This window comes from Lampetra planeri, chromosome 18 (assembly GCF_965212315.1).
Source record: "Lampetra planeri chromosome 18, kcLamPlan1.2.h2, whole genome shotgun sequence".
In the NCBI taxonomy this organism is placed as follows: domain Eukaryota; kingdom Metazoa; phylum Chordata; class Hyperoartia; order Petromyzontiformes; family Petromyzontidae; genus Lampetra; species Lampetra planeri.
The window spans coordinates 12,262,221-12,283,462 of record NC_136124.1 but is presented as its reverse complement, the minus strand read 5'-3'; the positions used below and the strand labels follow the sequence as shown (position 1 = coordinate 12,283,462).

Genomic DNA, 21,242 nt, shown 5'->3' with positions numbered 1-21,242 from the left:
GGTACATTTATTGCGGTATTTTTCTCAGAAGTGTTAACATTTTTTGATGCACCCTGTGTGTGTATATATATATAAAATCTCATTAACAGGTTAACAGGAGGTCCTGGGTTCGACCCTGACCCGGAATATTTGGAGTCTGCATGTTTTTTCCGCGTGGTTGCGTAGATTTTTCTCCGGGTCCTCCGGTTTTTCCCTCCACATTTAGAAGCACGCGTTGAGAGTATATGAATGCAATACATTTCCACATGATAAGCCACTTCGTTGAGCAATCGTTTGTGGCCAGGTCGCTTCTGAAAAAAGAGCTATACAGGTCAGTGGGCCCTTAACCTTGTCAAATAAAAAAGTAAGTTAGATTTGAAAGTGAGGAATTTCGTTTAGAGCTTTGACTCCCAGCCACGTACCAAGACGTCAAAGGGATGGGAGCCACCACCATCCAGAGGAACATCTGCCACCTTGTGCAGTAAGACGCACACGGACATCGGTCTGATTATTATCATCACTCGCGTCGCTCCCGGCGTTGGGGAGTAATGCCCTACGAGTCACAAAGCATTCGCGTGATCGAAAAAAATACTCAAAACACATTTGTCATTAAAACGAAAATCTAAAAAAGTGGGCGACGTTTCAGGAAACGGTCATTCTTCACTGCCCCCGGCCCATGTGGTGTGAAGAAGGGGACATTGCCCGAAACGTCGCCTTTTATTTGTTGTTTATGATTATTAAGGCCACGGTGTTTATGAATGTGTTGAGTTGTGTTTTTTTTATCCAAGAAAGAGTCCATATTGCATACTTTGTTGCAGGCTGTCTGCACCATATTGCAAGACTGTTTACTGTTCTACAGGCTGTGGATAAAGGAAACCCCAGAGTTGTTTGACTTGGACCAGCGCTTGGCCGAGTCCATGCAGGAATTCCACAAGGTGGCCACCCGGATCGGCGGTCTCCACCATGCGTCCCTCATCGACATCTCTCACATGTAAGGGGGAGTATTAAAGTAGATCGTGCGGGCACGCGTTGCAACCCCTTCACGGAAAAAATATCCGTGTACCCGCGCGTACAATACGCGAAAGCATTTCGTTACACAACCCATTTGAGCTGCACGGTCTTCTAGCGTGTGCATAATTTCAGCAGGATCGATTCGATCCTGGATGGGCCAAACCCTGGAGCGGTTTCGACGTACAGCGTCTCATCCAATTAGATTAATGACCAATACGCAGCACTCATCTCTGTTGGTGGCCCTGAGTCAGGGTGGACATTCCACATTTCCATGGTGGGACCAGTCTGTCCGCAGAACAAGCACAGTTCGAAAGTAGAACCCCTCTTAACGACCACCCCTCTTAACGACTAATCACTTAACGACGGGCCTCCATAGAGCCCAATGTGTAGTGTATAGTGTAGTGTATAGTAGTGTAGTAATGTAGTGTACAGTAGTGTCGTGTTTAGTAGTGTATAGTATATTTCGATTTAAAGCTTTCGTGACTGCAGGGATTCATCTTCTTGGTTCTTTCGGTAAAGTCACGTAGAAGGGAAGTAATAAAATAATAAAAATAAAACATAATAAAATAAAATAATATTATTTTATTTTATTATGTTTTATTTTTATTAAACATAATAAAATAAATATTTTATTATGTTTTATTTTTATTAAACATAATAAAATTATATTATTTTATTTTATTATGTTTTATTTTTATTATTTTATTACTTCCCTTCTACGTGACTTTACCGAAAGAACCAAGAAGATAGTGTATAGTAGTGTAGTAGTATATAGTAGCGTAGTTATGTAGTGTATAGTGTAGTGTATAGTAATGTCGTGTATAGTAGTGTAGTGTATAGTGTAGAGTAGTGCCTCCATAGAGCCCAATGTGTTGTGTGTAGTGTAGTGTATAGTAGTGTAGTAATATAGTGTATAGTGTAGTGTATAGTTACGTCGTGTATAGTAGTGTATAGCAGAGGTGTGGACTCGAGTCATGTGACTTGGACTCGAGTCAGACTCGAGTCATGAATTTGATGACTTGCGACTCGACTTGGACTTGCATAACAATGACTTTGTCCCACCTCTGAGATGTGGACTCGAGTCATGTGACTTGGACTCGAGTCAGACTCGAGTCATGAATTTGATGACTTGCGACTCGACTTGGACTTGCATAACAATGACTTTGTCCCACCTCTGGTGTATAGTGTAGTGTATAGTATAGTGTAGTGCAGGGGTCGGCAACCAAAATAACAAGAAGAGCCATTTCTTTCCAATTCGGTACAAAATTCAGTATTTCAAGAGCCGCAATGCATCTGAGTACATACTGTACATACGTACATATCGTCAAGAAGCAGCCCGTAAAGAGCCGCATGCGGCTCCGGAGCCGTAGGTTGCCGACCCCTGGTGTAGTGCCTCCATAGAGCCCAATGTGTAGTGTAGAGTGAAGTGTATAGTAGTGTAGTAATGTAATGTATAGTGTATAGTTATATCGTGTATAGTAGTGTACAGAGGTGTGGACTCGAGTCATGTGACTTGGACTCGAGTCAGACTCGAGTCATGAATTTGATGACTTGCGACTCGACTTGGACTTGCATAACAATGACTTTGTCCCACCTATGAGATGTGGACTCGAGTCATGTGACTTGGACTCGAGTCAGACTCGAGTCATGAATTTGATGACTTGCGACTCGACTTGGACTTGCATAACAATGACTTTGTCCCACCTCTGGTAGTGTATAGTAGTGTATAGTATAGAGTAGTGCCTCCATAGAGCCCAATGTGTTCGCTTCCCGACCATTCCCCTGTTAACGACGGGCTGTCGTAGGTACAGTAAATATTCATTAAAGCGTTGATTAACCATGTTTCTTTTAATAATATGTGTTTATAATGTTGTTAGTATCTTTATGCATCAATATCCATTGTTTAAATGTTATAAAGTAGTTTTTTGGGTGAAAAAGGGTAACTTTCAATGCTGTCAGGACGAATCAAGCCTTTAACGTGCATTTCCTATACTCACTTAATGACCAAATCACTCACCGTGGAACCAATTGCCGTCGTTAAGAGGGGTTCTACTGTACTAATGATGATGATGCTTGAATGAGTGCTGGGGAGGTGACGTCATAGGCAAGGACTCTGCTCTCTGTACGCTCAGTGTGGGCACCCACCAATCAGGCGGCCTTCATCAAGGTGTCACCAGCACGGTGCTGATTTCGTTCATGAAATTATTGACGATGACTTAAAGCTTTCGTGACTGCAGGAATTCATATTCTTTGGGTCTTTCGGTAAAGTCACGTAGATAGAAAAATCATAAAATGATTACAAAAATCACGACGTTTCGACCGTCGTGATTTTTTGATTTTTTTAAAATAATTGTATGTTATATGTAAGGTGGAGTACCCAGTTCCTACATCACTGTAGTTTGTAGAATTCAACGTAAATCAGTCAGATTGATTCATCCGGCTCTCACCGATTTCCTCCAGTCACTCACTCACTGGTGCTCATTATCCTCCTTATCAATCTTCTATTGCTGCAGTGGCGAAGTGTTGACTACTTCTCCTGGTATGCAGGAGGTCGTGGGTTCGATCCCAAACCTGAGGCCTGCTTTATATTTGGAGTTTGCTTGTTCTCCGCGCGGCCGCGTGGATTTTTCTCCGAGTCCTCCGGTTTTTCCCTCCACGTTTAGAAACAAAATGCATTTAGAGTATTTGGCTGCTATTCATTTTCACGTGATAAGCCACTTCATTGAGCTATCATTTGTGATACCCAGGGTCACTTGTGAAAAAGAGCTATATGGCTCAGTGGGCCTTAACCTGGTAAAATAAAACATTGTTTAGTCTAGCTTACTATTCCTATGAAATTCACTCATTGATTCCTTTACCCATGTTGAAGACTCGGTCTGCCAGACTGACTTTCATCCCAGCCATACTGTATTCAACATCTTCCTGTGCACTGCCGCACTTTGAAATTCCCTCCCATTGTCTCTTTCTCCAAGCTCCGATAATCACCCTGCTCAATTTGAGATACGTGCGATCAATCACTTGAGCAACTCCGCTCGTGCCGTTTGTTGCTGGCCGCATGACGTTTTAGGCCTTCAGACCTGCACTCTGTTTAAAAAAAAAATGCACCATATGTCTAGCCGGGCATTGGTGGCTATTGCACGCGGCTGCCTGTAATGCAGCAAGTGTGGAGGGAGCAGCGAGGGTTGGAGGATCGCCGCACAAATTGTCGTGAAACTCCCTTCCCGCCCGTGGGAGTTGAGGTGGCATTCCTCGACTCACCAGGAGGAGGCAGTACAGCGAGTGGTCTAATCACTTTGCTTCCTTCTGTACAGGGATAGAGCGTTGTCCCCTCGCACGCGTGGGTTTTCTGTGCGTGCTCCGGTTTCCTCCCACTTGCATCAAAAACACTCGTCATTAATTGGCCGAAAACATCTTAATAACATTTTGTAAAAACCCAACGTAGTAGCAGGACCGTCTGCAAAAGTGTCCTAGGACTCAGTGCGACTTTCCTGGATAAGTAAAGCACATTTCCCAATGTCAAAACTGTGTGCACTCGATACCTAAGCGGCACCGTTTCTGTAGCCCATCGTGCGACTGGCTGCGGAGGGTGACGCGCCGGCCGCACCCGCAGAAGCGGAGGAAGATGTCGCTGCTGTTGGACCACCTCCAGGCGCTGGAACTGGCCGAGCTCCTCACCTTCCTGGAGTACAAGTACTTCCGTCGCGTCTCTGTAAGACACTCAAACTGACGCTCGTGGCATCCGCGTTTTGGCGGTGGTGCGGAAGCACAGATAATAACAGCAACAAAAACTCAACGCGTCCCTCAATAACCGAGGCGACCCGCGACCGCTCATCCAAGTCACCGCCGTAAATGGTGACGATACAAACGGAAGAAGCGTGGGAATTGTACTCTGATCAGTCCTAAGGGGCCGTCCATAAATGACGTCACGCACCTGGGGGGGGGGGGTCAGACATTTGTGACGATGTGTGACGAGGGGGGGGGGGTTGAGAAATGTGACGTCACATCAAAATGCGCAACTTTAAATAAATATAGACAACACGTTCTACTTAATTAAATATACTTTTAAAAAAATGTTTTCTCTTACAACATCAGAGTGCAGCGCCACATTAAATACGCACTACAATGACAATAGTTTAAAGCGATTTGAAGCATGTTTTATTTTTTGGGGCGGGGGGGGGGCAGAGCTTTGTGACGTCATATTGGAGGGGGGTCTGACTTTTTGTGACGCCGTGTGACGAAGGTGGGGGGTCCAAAATCGTCCAAAATCGCGTGACGTCATTTATGGACGGCCCCTAAAACAATCTGCCCGAGCTGGCTCACACTGCAGGGAATGTATTTAACATTGACTTATGATAGATAGGACAATATTATAGATTTCTTGTTTGTGGTACCATTTCTATTGGTTCCGTTTGCCCTACATTATTTTACCTATTTTGCTTAACTCAGTTTGGTGACCCGGGTCACTCTTGTAAGTGATACTCCATCCTGGCCACTTGAGTTATTTCCTGGTTATACTAAAATAAGTAATATTTAAAAATACGTTTTTTTAAAACACGCTTTCATGAAATGTACCGTACTCATAATGGCAGAACTCCACGACTCCAGGAAGTGGCCCCAACGCTTTCCGCAACGTAAGGAACCGTGGCCAATTACAGCCAACGTGAGTTCAGCGTGGACAATTAGACCCAAGCCGAAACATAACATATAGAAAATAATGTTTAAAAATATCTATTTTTTATTGAATATGGTATTGTCATCAGTATGACATAAGTATACCAAGTTTGCAGTCGATACCACATTGGGAAGTGGGTTAAAATTGAGTTACAAGATTTGAGGATACAACAACAACAGTGAGTTAAATAAAAACGTGTAATATCAATTTGAACTTGGAAGATAATCCATTCTGAGACATGCACAACTCGAATCGAAATCGACGCTCCGTTCACGGCGCCCCCGGCGTGCCCGCGCTGATCGTGTTTCGCCGGTCTGCTGGCAGTTTGCGGACTACAGGAGCTTCGTGGTGCGGGGCTCCGTGGAAGGGGTCCCGGCACTTGAGAGATCCATCTCCCTGTTCAACGGCGTGAGCCAGTGGGTGCAGCTCATGGTGCTGAGCAAGCCGCTCCCGGCCCAGCGGGCGCAAGTCTTCCGCTCGTTCCTCAACCTCGCGCAGGTGCGCTACGCTACTGGGCCCGGCCGGCGCTCCACCATGTCTCGAACACGCATGTGGCACATTAGGAATGGACTACTTTTTTAATAAGTCCTCATGTGCTGTACACTACATCAATGCACGTGTGTACACCAGCATGTGATGACTGAGTTGGGCCTGCGGGTGGGCTGGCTGGGTTAATGATTACACCAGTCACGTGGTTAATGGCGACTCGGTGAAGATTGCTGTGTGTGACACACGTGCTGTTGCATTCTACAGGTAAAGGACCCAAAGATTAACCACAATAGATGTGTTTGCCCTCGATTTTGAGCACCTGCCCTATGTCCTTCATTTCGAGTGTGCAACACACACTTCCCTCGTCGTTAGAAAGTGCGACGTTGACGAGACGAAACTTATTTGGATTGATATTCATGGTATAGAGTACAAACGCACTTCGCATGTCCTACGGTCGAGATATGTGATGCATTTATGAACAACTCTTTTTTTTTAAACGAGAGTGCAAGGTTGTCCCAGCAGACGGCGTGGTATACCGCGGCATGTGAGGCGATGGGTTCACCGATTAACTATCAGTCTACCACGTGCTCTGCTAAGGGGCCGTCCATAAATGACGTCACGCGATTTTGGACGATTTTTGACCCCCCCCCGTCACACTGCGTCACAAAAAGTCAGACCCCCCCCCTCCCTTAAATATGACGTCACAAAGCTCTGCCCCCCCCTCCACAAAATCATATTTCTATTTTGAAAATGAAACATGCTTCAAATCGCTTTAAACTATTGTCATTGTAGTGCGTATTTAATGTGGCGCTGCACTCTGATGTTGTAGGAGTGTTGTTATAACAATTAGTGTTGATAATTGGTTTTTACCCTTTTGGTATTGTGGTCTATGCAAACATGACTCCTTGTAAAAACTGTGTCAGTTTTGTTGCCAGATAAAAGGGTAAAAAAACAATTATCATATTTTTTACTGGCAAATGAGATTCCAATGGTGTAAATGCTTACCCCGAGCTCTCATACTCTGATGGTGCATTGTCTTTGAGTTGTGCGCCTTTTGGCGTCATCTGGTCCAACACCATGTGAGACTAGGCTCTAAGGAAAGCTGTCTCGGGTGTGGACCAATCAACTTCAAGGACAGTGCATACATTATCAGAGTTATGTTTTTTGTTTGCATTATGACTGCAGGTATTCGGACTGGAGTTTTTGAAATCGTCTGTTATTTTTGTATGTTTATTGCCTCGATAGAAGCTGCCGCATCGTCATGGTTAGCGCAATCCAGAGTCCGCCGGTTCTATCTCCCGGTCGCGGCAGTTGAAACTATCATGCAAGTTTCTTCATCTCCTCCCACCTCTTCCAAGACATCTGAATTGTTGAAGAGTAGGCCAAATACCACCCCCCCCCCCTCTAAAAGGGCTCTCTAAGAGCTCCCTCTCGTGGAAGCCGTTCCACCAGCAGTAGCGTGAGCAATATATTGTAGGGCGACACTTTAAGATCTGTTGTTGTTATTACGTAATATTTTCAAGGAGCCTTTCTGGCATGCCCTGAAAGCCTGACTTGGGGAGTTTTCACTGTAGTCACACACAGAGAGTTGCCGCACTAACTCAGAATTGCTCCCCAGCATTAGCTAGAGCGGCAGAGCTGATGCCTCTACGGCAGGCATGTCCAAAGTCCGGCCCGCGGGCCAATCACGGCCCGCGGTCAGAGTTCATACGGCCCGCAGCTTCGGTCTTATAATGTGTTATTTATGGCTCGCTAGCTCTGTCAGAATAAATAAATCATTAAACTTTAAAGATGTTATTCCTCTTTCTGCCACACGGTGGCAGCACCATTCTAATGCTCTCTGGCTGAATGCGCTGAATGTTAATCTTCAAGGGAAAGATGCAGTGGTGAGCCAGCTATATGCTCACACCAAGGCCTTTGGAACCAAACTGCAACTTTTCCAAAGACACTTGTCCCAAACAGAGCCCTGCACCGCGCACTTCCCAGCTTTAAAATAGGTCATTGACAGTTTCTCACAGGACAACATTGGTGCGCAAATGAAGAGTTATGCAACAGCTATCGCATCTCTTTCTGTGGAATTTAACAAACGCTTTCGGGACTTTGCAGTTATAGAAAAGGACATGTTGCTTTTCTCTTCTCCCATCTCCGTGGACCCTGATGATGCTCCTCCACAGCTGCATCTGGAGCTCATTGAGCTGCAGTTTGACGATGAGTGCCGCGGGAACCACCAGCAGTGTTCTCTTGTTGACTTTTACCGGCAGCTGGACAAAAGCAGGTTTCCAGAAATGCGGTCATTCGCTAAGAAAATGCTGATGTTATTCGGCTCTACATATTTGTGTGAGCAAACATTCTCAGTCATTAACTTAAATAAGAACCGATTTAGGTCAAGGATGAGTGACTCCAAATTGCGTGGCATTTTATGCATCTCAACCACTGCCCTCAAGCCTGACCTGGTCTCTTTACTGAAATCTAGATCTCAGTATCACCCTTCTCATTAGTGTCAGCAAGTTATCTGTTCCTTGATCAATCTCAAATTGAGTGTTTTGAACGGTAACATCTGTCACTATTAACAGTGAAAAGCCTAAAGCACAATAATGCACTTGGACTTATGGCACTTGTTTTATTAAACTCTTGAATAAGATTTGGTTATAATTGTTGATGTTATGTACCTGTAGATGTGACACAAACTCTTGCTTTCTGAAAGATCTTGTAAAAGACAAAATTCACTTGTTTTAAAGTTTAATGATAACAGACCACTTTGCATTACTTATAACTCCTGTTTAAAATGTTCACGAGGTAAATTCATTTAACTCATGGAAATTTAAGGTATTTTATACAGTTTGTTCAATGTTATCTGACTGAATGAAAGGCAAAATTGTGTATTTAGAGTTGTTCACGTCTGCCTGAGTGGCTTATATTTGGTTACATTGTCATTTGAAAAATAAAGGTAATTGTGACAATGATAATTGTTTTATAACGGTGTGTTTTCACTTAACTTTTGTCGTAAAAATGTCGGAAGGAACTATTGGCCCCCGGGCATCTTCACTTTATCAAATTTGGCCCTCTTTGCAAAAAGTTTGGACACCCCTGCTCTACGGCGTCCTCTCTCTCGCTGTCCCATTAATTTGTGTTGCGTTTGTGTTTGGGCCGCTGTCGGTCAAAGAATCTGCTGCGGCTGCAGAACTTCAACACGCTCATGGCGGTGGTGGGGGCTCTCAACCACAGCTCCATCTCCAGGCTGCGCGACACAATCGCTTTCCTTCAAGTCGAGGACAACAGGGTAACGTCGGAGCGCTTCGCCTCATGCGGGACACGCAGTGCACGCTCACTCCTTAAAGCGTCTTCCGGCAGTAAGCAAACGGGTAATGTTGCGGTGACGGTGATCGTGCACCGGACTTGCAATCCGGAGGTCATCGGTTCGATCTCCCTGCACGGCAGTTGGATCGATCGTCGATTTTCCTCAATCCCCTGCCTCTGTCCGGCCAGAATTTCGCCACGGTCTGTTGGCAGGTCACGCGTGGAGGGGCACACCGTAGATGCTACCACCTCATCCAGGACATTCGCTGGAGGAAGTATCTCTACTAGAGGGAGCACCATAGCACCCCCTCTACAGAGTAAAATTGCCATGCATCGCTATGCACACTGTGCCCTGTTCTCACAAGAACAGATCTTCCCACAATGCAATGTGCCAGCAACATTGATTATTTTTACTTGAATGTACAATCAGTTTATTTAGTCGTAATTGTTGTTTTTTTATTCAAGGGTTTGTCAATTAATCATTAGCTACTAATAGCGAATTATATGCAAAATTTTAGACTGGTTTTCTCGAAAAAAAATTTAGCTTAACTCTCATGAGGTCCCATTATGTCAAGTGCAGTCTCAAAATCTATACATTTTATCTCTCTGGCATCTCTATTTATGTGCCATGAAGAAGGGCCATTACCCAAAACGTCGCCTATCTTGTATATATGTACGTATGTGATGTTTTTTATTGTTAACTGTGGTATGTTGGATCACTGCCAACTCAGCAGCAGCAGCGTCACCAAATAATTATTTCCCGAGCGTGTTTTAGCCTACTCTGCTCAGTCATGCTGGCCAGACATCTCTATAATTGTTTGGGTCTAGATTCCATCCCAAATGTGTACTTCCAGCACGTACTGCTGGTTGCTGAACGAATACATTATGAGGTCGAACACATTACACACTAAGTGCTTTCCACAAATGAACCACAGTATCTTGCTGTTCTCGTCAAGGAGTGTACACCATCACGCAAACTCCGGTCATCCTCGCAGCGGCTTTTGGCAAACTATCGAACAAATACGGTCATTGCGTTGCGCGTTTTTAGATGCGGATCGGCGGCCGTCTGGAACGCTCTTCGTTCCGATTTTAGGAAGCCACTGGAGCTATGAACTTTTAAATCTAGATTTAAAACTCATTTCTTTAAAACCCCTTTTGTGTTTAGTTTGTTGTCCTTCCCCCGCACGTCCGATTAGCGTGGTTGGCTATGTACGGTGCAAAATAAGTTCAACACACACACATACATGCTTGTCTTGTTGATTTCAATGACTAAGGCCTCTCTCAATGTCGTTCCCTTCTTTTCTAGGTCTTGCTCGAGTTGACGGACTTGCTGTCCGTGTCAGGGAACTACCGCAGCTACCGGCAGGCGGTGTCTCAGTGCGAGGGCTTCTGGCTGCCCGTCCTGGCCGTTCACCTCAAGGACCTGGTGTCTCTGCATGCCGCCCTGCCCGACTGGCTTGGCGGAGAGAGGATCAACCTCGCCAAGATGCAGCATCTGCACGCCACCTTCAGCCCGCTGATGAACCTGCACCACACTCCACCGCAGATCGAACCCAACATGGACCTTGTTCACCTTCTCACGGTGAGATGCCTGTGGAGGAACCGTCCTCAGGAGGGGTCCGCGGTGGCTAGGAGATGGTAACTCCCTCGCCTGGTACGCGGGAGAGTGTGGGTTCGATCCCGACCCTGACGCGTGCTGCTGCTGTGTATTTGGCATTTGCGAGTCTCTACTATCCCCGTGGCTGCGTGGATTTTAGTGCAGATCCACCGGGTTTTCCCCCTCCACATTTTAGAATCAACGTCATGCGTTTAGAGTATTTGTCCGCAATAAAATGTCCACGTGATGATGATAATTTACTTGGTTGAGCTACCATTTGTGGCCAGGTCGCTTCTGGAAAAGATAGCTCAGTGGGCCTGAGCTGGTAAAACAAAAAAATTGTTGAGTTTTAGCTGAGTATGTGTGCGGTGGTAGCGTGCGGCATGAGCAATCTCAGCAAATGCTTAGGGCCCCAAAAGTAGATCAGTGGGCCCAGAATGAAATCAGTAATGACGCACACATTTCTTTGATGAAAGAGCCTTTTATCAGGTGATTAACCACCCCCCTCTGATGGTTTTGAATGGCTCCTCAACCGGATCCTTCTTGATGGTTGGAGTAATGGCTTTGCGGATTGTGTAGTCGGAGTAACCATTATCCTTAAGAGCTTGGCGTACGTGCTTGAGTTCACTGGCAATGTGTTCCTGGTCGGAGATGCATCGGGCTCTATAGTGTAAAGTCTTGATGAGGGAATTCTTCTGGGATGGATGGTGGTGGGAATCCGGTTTTAGGTAAGCATCCGTATGGGTAGCTTTCCTGTAGACAGAGTGGCTCATTGAACATCAGGTCTCCTTTTAATTAGGACATCCAAAAAGGGTAGCTTGCCATCTTTTTCGACTTCCATGGTGAATCTGATGGCTGGGTGTATAGAATTGATGTGGTCAAGGAATTGGTCTAGAGCACGCTGGCCATGTGGCCAGATGACAAAAGTGTCATCTACGTACCTCTTCCATAAGGTCGGGCATTGAGTGGCAGTCTGGATGGCGTCAGTCTCAAATTTCTCCTTGAAAACGTTGGCTACAACCGGAGATAGGGGGGGGGCCCATTGGGGTGCCCTCAGTTTGTTTGTAGAAAGTTCCATTCCAGGTGAAGTATGTATTGGTTAAGCAGTGTCTCACCAGGGGGGGTACCTCAGTATTCAGTCCTTGATGAACCAAGTCTTCAATGATTGCGATGGTGTCAGGTACAGGAACTTTGGTGAATAAGGAAACCACATCAAAACTGACAAGCAGGTCGTCTGGGGACAAGTCTCCTGCTACCACTCTCCCATTGACATATTTCGTTGCTTCCTCTTAGTACCTTTCACGCGACGGTCAATGGTATAGTGTATAGCAGATTGTATAATAATACATAGTATAAAAGTGTAATGTTTAATATAATATATAGTATCGTAATTGTATAGTGAATATACAGCAGTGTGGTATACAGTCGGGTGGGTAGAATAATACATAGTGTAATATTACAATGTATAGTCTAAGGTATATGGTTGTATATAGTAATGCAGTATATAATTTAATGTTGGGTTTGTCTATGTCAGTATATAGTACGGGGTAGATCCGTGTGATGTAAGGAAAAAGTTTAGCTGGAGGCATATTATATTTTTTGCGACATAGAATTGTAATGTATGACTTAATGTTAGTAGCTCAGCTTATTGGAGAGTATATTTAGTATATTGATGATATTTATGTAGTTTATATTTTAGTTTTTTACGTGGTGGTTTGGCTGCTGCAGCTCCTTACTATTAAAATTCCTTCCCTTTATTACTGCTAACCCTACCTCCTCCCTTTGTTGCTGCTAATCCTACATAATGCACGGGCATAATATGACTTTGAGACCCCCCCCCCTCCTACGCATTCCACAAGTAGTGACTAATCCCATATCTGCATTCTCCATAAATATGCTAAATTCCTCTGTTGATATGCAAATTCCTTTGTCAAGGCGCCCTTCCTCCCCTAACCCAGCTTAAATATACGCTGCCAAGCTTGGTGGTGTTCATTCAGACACTGTCTTTCCGACAAACCTGTTCTTCACCTGAGGACGGCTGCTTGCGTTGTGGCCGAAACGTCGTGAAAATTGTATTTTATAATGTTTTATTTTTATTATATAAAATATTTCCCTTCTACGTGACTTTACCGAAAGAACCAAGAAGATGAATCCCTGCAGTCACGAAAGCTTTAAATCGAAATTTAGTCTATAGTAGTGTATAGTAGTGTATAGTGTATAGTAGTGTAGTGTATAGTACTGTATATTAATGTATTGTAGTGTAGTGTATAGTGTGTAATAGTGTATAGTGCCCGGAGTCAGTCGCCAGGGAAAGGGAGGTCTGGACTACCCTCCACAACATGCTGCCGCCGCCGCGATTGTTATTATTGTTATCCATTTCTGAGATGCTTAATCTCCCGCTCGTGTACCCTCTGCCCGATTGCTGCTGTGGCCTATTGATTGCTGCGCAGGTGTCTCTGGATCTGTACTACACAGAGGAGGAGATATATGAGCTGTCGTTCGTGAGGGAGCCTCGAAACGGCAAGGCAACGGTGAGCTTCTTCGAGTTGCTGCGATGGCTCTTTAGGCAAATGCGAGCGCGCTTGACAGCGCCTGTCAGCGCCCGTCACCGGCACGGGCGTCCACTTCTGTGCGCTCACAAAAAAATTATCCCAGTTACGTTGTCGGCCGTCAAGTATACTGAGATGATTTTAGGCAACGAATGACTGTTTATACACGTGGGAGGAAACCGGAGCACCCGGAGAAAAGCCCACGCATGCAAGGGGGAAACACTCTATCCCATATAGATGGGACAGATGACGTTAGTCCACACTATGCTGCACCGCCTTCTCCTGGTGAACCAGGGTATGGCACCTCCAGGACTCCCACGGGAAGCAAGTTCCACAACATTGGCGCGATTCACCAACCCTCGCTGCCTCCACAGTGCTGGATTACAGGCCACGTGCATGGCCGCCAATTAGCAGTGTTTGTCACCAATGCACGTAGAGATTGGACCCCAGGATCTCAGAGATGCCAGCTCAATGCTCTGACACGGTTTTAGCCCCTTGAGCCACCGTGTACAAGAACTTTAGTTCATGAAAATTAAGCAAAATGTTCATTCCTCAAAGCTGGAAGCGCCGATTTGAAGCGGAATATCGAAATGTCTGCAATAATTTGTCATACATTCGTTTGTGCCAAAGCTGTGCACGACACTTGGGAGCCCAGTGTAATCTGCAACTCGGATTCGAAACCAGATTCATAATGGAGGCGTTTTTTATGTCGTTAAACCCGCCACCACCCGACGCAGCCAATTAGTAAGGTTTGTAACATAAACAGAACATGCCAATTAGCAGAGGTGGGACAAAGTCATTGTTATGCAAGTCCAAGTCGAGTCGCAAGTCATCAAATTCATGACTCGAGTCTGACTCGAGTCCAAGTCACATGACTCGAGTCCACATCTCATAGGTGGGACAAAGTCATTGTTATGCAAGTCCAAGTCGAGTCGCAAGTCATCAAATTCATGACTCGAGTCTGACTCGAGTCCAAGTCACATGACTCGAGTCCACACCTCTGCCAATTAGTAAGGTTTGTCTCTGTAAACAGAAGATGCTGATTCGTTTGTTTACGTGACAAACCTTACGAATTGGTTGCATCGGGTGGTGTCGGGTTTAACGACACATTTATATTTGCACGATATAACCCCAAAAACGTCTATTGTGGATAATATTTGGTCGCGAAAGCCTCTTTACGTGTTAAACTGAAACCAGGTTTTTTTCACTGTCTGCTCAGTGTCACTGACATAGCCGTGACGAGCCCACCACCTCCCACTCGCACTCTATGCTTTGGCCTGTTTACGTCTCGTTTGAATCGTGTTGCATTGTTTCCCCATCAGCGTTCGACTCCAAATAAGCTGAAACTATCCTTGGAGTGGACCAGGGAAGCCCAGCCCAAGCCAGACCCTGCCGCCATCAATCGCCACATCCGTCAGATGGTGGAGGTTTGTCTCTGGCAGTCTCTCGCTTTACTTGCCGTGGTGTAATGGCCAGCGCGCCGGACTTACGATCCAGACGTCGCCAGTTCAATCTCCCGAACCCCGGTGCAAGTTTCTTAAATCCCCTCCACCTCCGTCCGCCCGGCAGTAATAAAAAGGTGCACCAGTCAATCGGCACATCGCGTGTGGTGAAGTAAAGTGTGGCTGCTCCCACCTCTTCCAAGATGTCTGGCCCGGCATTGAAGAGTAGGCCAAAGTAACCCCGAGAGGTATTCTCCAGCGCTCCCGCTAGCGAAGGCCTTCCCAGCCAGCAGTGGCGTGAGCATTTGCAGGGCTGCGCCTTCAACCTGCACATGAATAATCAACGTGAATCCTGCCCAGTGGCTCCATCATCAAACGGAAAGATCGTGAGCACAAGTCCCACTTGAGGGCCAATATAGTCCTTTGGTTGATCAATCGAGTGCCACTTTATAGAGGAGTGTTCTTCACTAGTGCCGATAAGACACCATCAGTGCGACGGCCGCCACACAATTCAAACCATTTGGTTGGACAGCACGATGATGGTGGGGTGTTGTCACGTGTTGTGTCTTGTTGGGGGCCGTACTCAAGGCCACCAGGGGCCGCCAATGGCCCGCGGGCCTTGCATTGAAGCGCATTGTTATAGACAGTCAACAGGAGTCAGTGGCACGGGAATGTGGAATTTCCACTGCTGGCTTACTATTTGTGGAGAGGAGCTTTGTCTCGTGCCCTCGCAAACAAGGGAGACACTTTTACTTGCAGTTTTTTTACAAATCTCACGTTTTGGCTGCCGATGAACATGATTGCTGATCACTCAATCTTCTGTTTCTGTTGAAAAGTCAAAAGATGAAGTCAAAGTATTTCCCACCCCTATCGGACATTGGGCTGTTGGTGTGCCTCAAGCAATGATGTGAAAATCCCACGCCAGGGCCAGCAATTCACTGTTCACGTTCCGAAAAGTGGTACTCCGTTTACTGACTACAGAAAAACAAAAACGAGAGGCTGAGCGAAACCCCGACTGGGATTTGAACTTATGGGTCTTCTCATCGAGCGGTGGGGGAGGGGGGCAGCAGGGGACGGCACACCATGCAGGGGCTCGCTCATCCGGCCTCGGACCGTTCTCCGCTGCTTCAACAAAGCCTCGTCGCTTTTTCGTTCCGCAGACCGTGTTCAAAAACTACGACCACGACCACGACGGCTACATCGCGCAAGAGGATTTCCAAAACATCACCGCCAATTTCCCCTTCCTGGACTCGTTCTGCTTCCTGCGGAGGGATCAGTGAGTGGCACGATGGTGCCGGCGCCCTCGGGCACGCCCTGCGCTCATGTCGGAGAGAGGGAGAGATGCTCACGTCACCGCGCTGAGTGAGCTCAGAGCGGCTGGGTTCGAGCCCTAGTCAGCCACCCAAGGTTAAATCGCTCTCTTAGGCGTGTGGAGGTAATGCCGAGCCGCGGTTCGAGAGCTCCGCTGAGGACGGGATGTTTGTGAATTCGAATCGCAGACAGGCGTTGACTGAGTCCATCACCATCATCACAGTCATCATCACATTCTAATCTAAGTTATATTTATAGAGCCTCTTCACTCAAGGTGCTTGACAGAGCTTTAAAAAACGGTAACAGAATGGAATGATTTAGTTGACAGGGGTGTACAAGGATTATATCACAGATTATATGTAATTATATATACCGTATCATCTATGATATAGAAATATTCTCATAGTTTCATATCATAGTTCATAGATTTATATCATAGTTGTATATATATCATAGACCTAACTGCTCAACCCGAGCTGTCAATGCCCTGATAATTGCATCGTCTTTTGGCTGGTCTGACACGGGTCAGATTAGGCCCTAAAGAAGGCTGTCTCTGGTGTAGACCAATCCGTTTTATAGACAATGCTTATATTTATTTTATACCTACGTGACTTTACCGAAAAAACCAGAGAGTATGGATTCCTGCAGTCACGAAATATTCCAATCAAGATTAATCAGAGCATGTTTTGTTTGCATGTTCACCACAAGTGCATGTGGTTAATGCAGCCTTGACTCCTTGCCAAAGGAATCTATTGGGTGGTTGAACATCTCAACACCACCTGTGTTTACTGCCAGGGAGGATGAAACCTATCCTTATTTTTCATAGTCATGAACATCTTCACGCTCCGTATTTCTCCGCGCGCGTAAAGGATCGGTCAGGTGAGCAAGGAGGAGATGATGGGCTACTTCCTGCGAGCGAATTCTCTGCGCTGCAAGCTGGGCAAAGGGTTCACCCACAACTTCCAGGAGACCACGTACCTCAAGCCCACCTTCTGCGAGCACTGCGCCGGCTTTGTGAGTCGCCACGATCGCACCCAGAGTTTCATTGCAGAGAGGCCGGGCCACGTGGCCCACGGGTCAGAGTGCAGAGCCGGCACCGCTGAGAATCCTGGGTTCGAATCCAGGTTACAGCCACCCAGTTGTGGGCAGGCGCATTATAGATTAATGATTGGGATTATGGAGATGATTTTGCTGCTATAGAATTCCACTTGGTGGGCCACTTTGTTGAGCTATCATGTGTGGCCAGATCGCTTCTGAAAAATGAGTGAATATCTCAGTGGGCTTTGTCTGGTAGGATGGGGATGGTTTGGTTGTATTTGTATGATTTTTGGGGGTTTTGTTCGCCTTTCTTGTATGTTTCACTCCTGTCATGTTTTTGTACTGTTTGTTGTTGTTACGTTCTTACCCACCCCGACTGGATATCTGTGAAAAAGAGTTTATAGCTCATCGGATTGCTCCAGGATAAATAAATATTCTGATTCTGAATTGTGATTCAACTGGCTTTTCAAGTGGAGTGAATCAATAGTTTTAGCCCGGTTACCAGTGACTCCATGAAAGTAATCGTATTAAAAACACCTCCGTGCCAGGAACCCGCCATACTGGGTGGCGAGATGTTCACTCCCTCGCCTGATATACAGGAGGTTGTAGGTTAAATCCCAACCCTGACACCTGTATATTCGGAGTTTGCATGTCCTCCCCGTGGTTGCGTGTATTTTTCTCCGGGTCCTCCGGTTTTTCCCTCCACATTTAGAATCAACGTCACGCGCTTAGAGTATTTGTCTGCAATAAATGTCCGCGTGATGACAGCTCAGTGGGCCTTACCTGGTAACATAGTAAATCAAATATCCCGTGGTCACTGCCCCCTTGGATGTGCACTCAATTTGGCTACGATAAAAACAATATATCGCATCAACTCTCACGCGATAAATCATCTCGCAGAAGAGTGCGTGAGAAAATGCGCCCCAGCAGGGCCACTTGGAAGAATTTTCCCGGAGAAGTCCTCTGAAAATGTCTTGTGCAGCCATTCTCAAATGCGTGGGGCACACGGCGGTCGCGATGCTCTGCGAGTTTTCCCGAACGGATTCTCTTTGTCTCGAGCTGTGAGGCCGATGAGCGCGCTGGGAGTTAAAATGTGAAAATAGACAACAAAAGATGTTGCGCGTGAATACCACGGGCGCCCCCACGACCACCGCCTTCCGCTACATCAGGGCTTGGCGACCTGCGGCTCCGCAGCCGCATGATGGCTCCTCTCTGGCTCCCCCCTTGCTCCTCTTTGGCTTCCCCCTTGCTCCTCTCTGGCTTCCCCCTTGCTAAATAAAATAAAATTACATTTAATTTTATAAAATAGAAATTGAACTAAAAATTTTTTATTTTATTTTATTAAATAAAATTCTAAAATTTCATTTCATTTTATAAAATTTTATTTTATACAATTAAATGAAATTTTATTTAATTTAGTAATTTTTTTAATTTTACTTAACTAAATAAAATAAAATGTCATTTTATTTAGTAAATTTTTTCTTTTATTTCTACATACGTGACTTTACCGAAAAAACCAATGAGTATAACAATTCAGATCTTATTCGTCACCCCCATGCCCTTATAAATCTCAAAGTTCATCCTACAAGGTCTCGTCACAAGGGAGAAAGGCAAACAAGTAGACAATTTGTTTTTCAAACTCAATTTCCCTGTACAAGAATGTGGGTGAACCGTCTGGAGTTTGCAAGCTGTGCTCGGGGCCAGTGCATGCATCGTCACGTGTACGTGTGACTAACGTTGCCCCTTCCTCTGACGTCTTTCTCTTGCATAAGCTGTGGGGCCTTGTGAAGCAAGGCTTCAAGTGCAAAGGTAAACTCCTATTTTTTTAAAATGTGTATTCCAGTGTACAATTATCACCTGTTTTCCCCAAACTTTAAAGCAATTTAAATAAAGCAACCGTGAAAAGGATCATATCGCCTTTGAGCGGAGGCTGCTACGAATGTGCAAGTCAGGATAGTGTGTAAGCAACTCATCTCCGATTAGCACGGTCGGCCACGTATGGTGCAAAAGAAGTTAAAAACATACATACGCACGACTTGTGTACGTTTGGAACGGAATGCTACGAAAATGCCTCGAAGGCGTAATGAAAAGTGACAATGTAGACGTACCATTCACCAGCCATGGAAATTTGGAATTTCCAACGATGGCTTAAGGTCGCCAACAGAGATGAACACTTGAGCAGGAAGACAAACTGCACCTTGACTTGAATATTTCCTGGGCAAATGTAGTGTTTTTTTCGAATGCATTACGGGTATCAAGATGTGATGCTTGTGTACAGAGTGCTCGGTGTGAGAGTCTTTGACTCACAAGTTGGCCCATCGTAAAAAAAGAGCACAGTCTGTTCTCCTAGAACATGGCGGTGGCTCCTGAAGAACACCGCGTTATGGAAAAATTTCGGTCCGTGATAAGGTGTAAGATGCGTACGCAGGCCAAACAGAGACCGGGGTGCGTGGGTAGCATCTTGAAGCATCCAGCAGCATCCCACTGCCTTGTGCGATGCTACGCCGAGGCAGCCGTACGACCGCTTATTCCTACTCGCGCGACGTAGTTCCGTTTGCTCGATCGCATTATATCCAATTCGCGTTATAAAAAATATGTGTTCCCTCATACATGAATCGCGTTATATATCAAATCTGCGTTAACAAAACACGCGGCGCTACAGGGAAACACGACTGTGCCTCTACGTGGGACGTCAACGATGGCCTTCCTATACAGAGACTGGCCACCTACTACGGGAATGTGGAATTTCCCCCGACTCAGGCTGCCACGGGAGGTGTCGGCGGCCCCGCTTCATCGGGCCGCGTAGTCGCCGTGACTTGGCCACTGTCGCCGAATGCGTTTGTCGACTGCGCGTCCCCTTTCCCCACCTTTCCCCGCGTCTCTCCCCATGGCAGACTGCGGCGTGAACTGCCACCGGCAGTGCAAGGAGCTGGTGATGGAGTGCGCGTCGAGCGGGCGGCACGGAGGGGGGGCCACGTCGCCATCCCCGTCCCTCACGTCCCTGTCGGACACACCCACGCACAGCCCGGACAACGGTGCGTGGCGACCCACACGTCGCCCTCATACGGAGGCCACGCGGCGCGCGCACCCCATTTTTATTCCTTTTCTAAAGGACGCCGGGCCCGCCGTTTTGTGATGCTTTCAGTCGTGCGTTTGTCCTCGGAAGTATTTGATAAGGAATGGTGATTTTGACAGTCGTATTTGTGTATTTAACACGGTAATGGTAAGTCACTCATGAGAGTGGCAGACAAGCGGCTAATCTTGTGCGAACGGTTCTTTCGCCCGTAGCTCCTGACCTGTGCGCTCTGCTCAAGTCCAGAAAGGGCAGTGACGGTAATGAGGGTTCCCTCACCCTGCTCACCAGCTCTACTCAGAGGATCTCCGTCAAAGTGCACCACTCCACCGTCAACAGGGCCACGCAGACAGACCACTGGCTGTCCCCTCCGCCGATTCCTAAACGTCAATGTGCTGTCGACGCGGAGGAACCGCCCACGTTGGAGAATCGCTTGGTTCGCTACGGGGGCCGCTGCGCGCACGCGGAGCAGCCGGGCTCGGACTCCGCGCTCGCCAGGGGGAAGGTGGTGCAGAGGCTCCAGAATTCCAGGCCGCGGGTCCCGGAGAAGGCCTTCGATGCCTTATCTAACAGGGTGCAAAGGCATCAGGCTCTTCCGAAGCTGCTGCTGCCCGACGCCTCGGACGCTTGGGAAATCTCTCAGCTGTGTTCGCCCGAATCCCAGCTACAGCGTGCGGGAGGAAGCACCGAGAGCTGCCTCAAATATCGGGCAGAAGCTTCCCTGCGGACACTCGTGACACACACGAAGGCCTTGCAAATGGAAGAGGTGATGCAGCTGTGTTTT

At 46.6% G+C, this 21,242-nt stretch overlaps 1 protein-coding gene across 3 annotated transcripts in view; it reads left to right on the top strand.

Annotated features, from left to right (window-relative positions):
* LOC144723676 (ras guanyl-releasing protein 3-like) overlaps positions 1 to 21,242 on the top strand; it is a 37,570-nt gene that overhangs the window by 13,834 nt on the left and 2,494 nt on the right. For all 3 annotated transcript variants that reach the window (XM_078602593.1, XM_078602592.1, XM_078602594.1), the window contains 13 exons: positions 398 to 460; positions 839 to 970; positions 4,552 to 4,699; positions 5,987 to 6,160; positions 9,315 to 9,431; positions 10,755 to 11,030; positions 13,496 to 13,576; positions 14,917 to 15,021; positions 16,197 to 16,312; positions 17,217 to 17,361; positions 19,158 to 19,194; positions 20,280 to 20,420; positions 20,674 to 21,224. In XM_078602593.1, the coding sequence (XP_078458719.1) occupies positions 398 to 460; positions 839 to 970; positions 4,552 to 4,699; positions 5,987 to 6,160; positions 9,315 to 9,431; positions 10,755 to 11,030; positions 13,496 to 13,576; positions 14,917 to 15,021; positions 16,197 to 16,312; positions 17,217 to 17,361; positions 19,158 to 19,194; positions 20,280 to 20,420; positions 20,674 to 21,224 (2,086 nt within the window). The remainder of the gene's footprint in view (positions 1 to 397; positions 461 to 838; positions 971 to 4,551; positions 4,700 to 5,986; positions 6,161 to 9,314; positions 9,432 to 10,754; positions 11,031 to 13,495; positions 13,577 to 14,916; positions 15,022 to 16,196; positions 16,313 to 17,216; positions 17,362 to 19,157; positions 19,195 to 20,279; positions 20,421 to 20,673; positions 21,225 to 21,242) is intronic.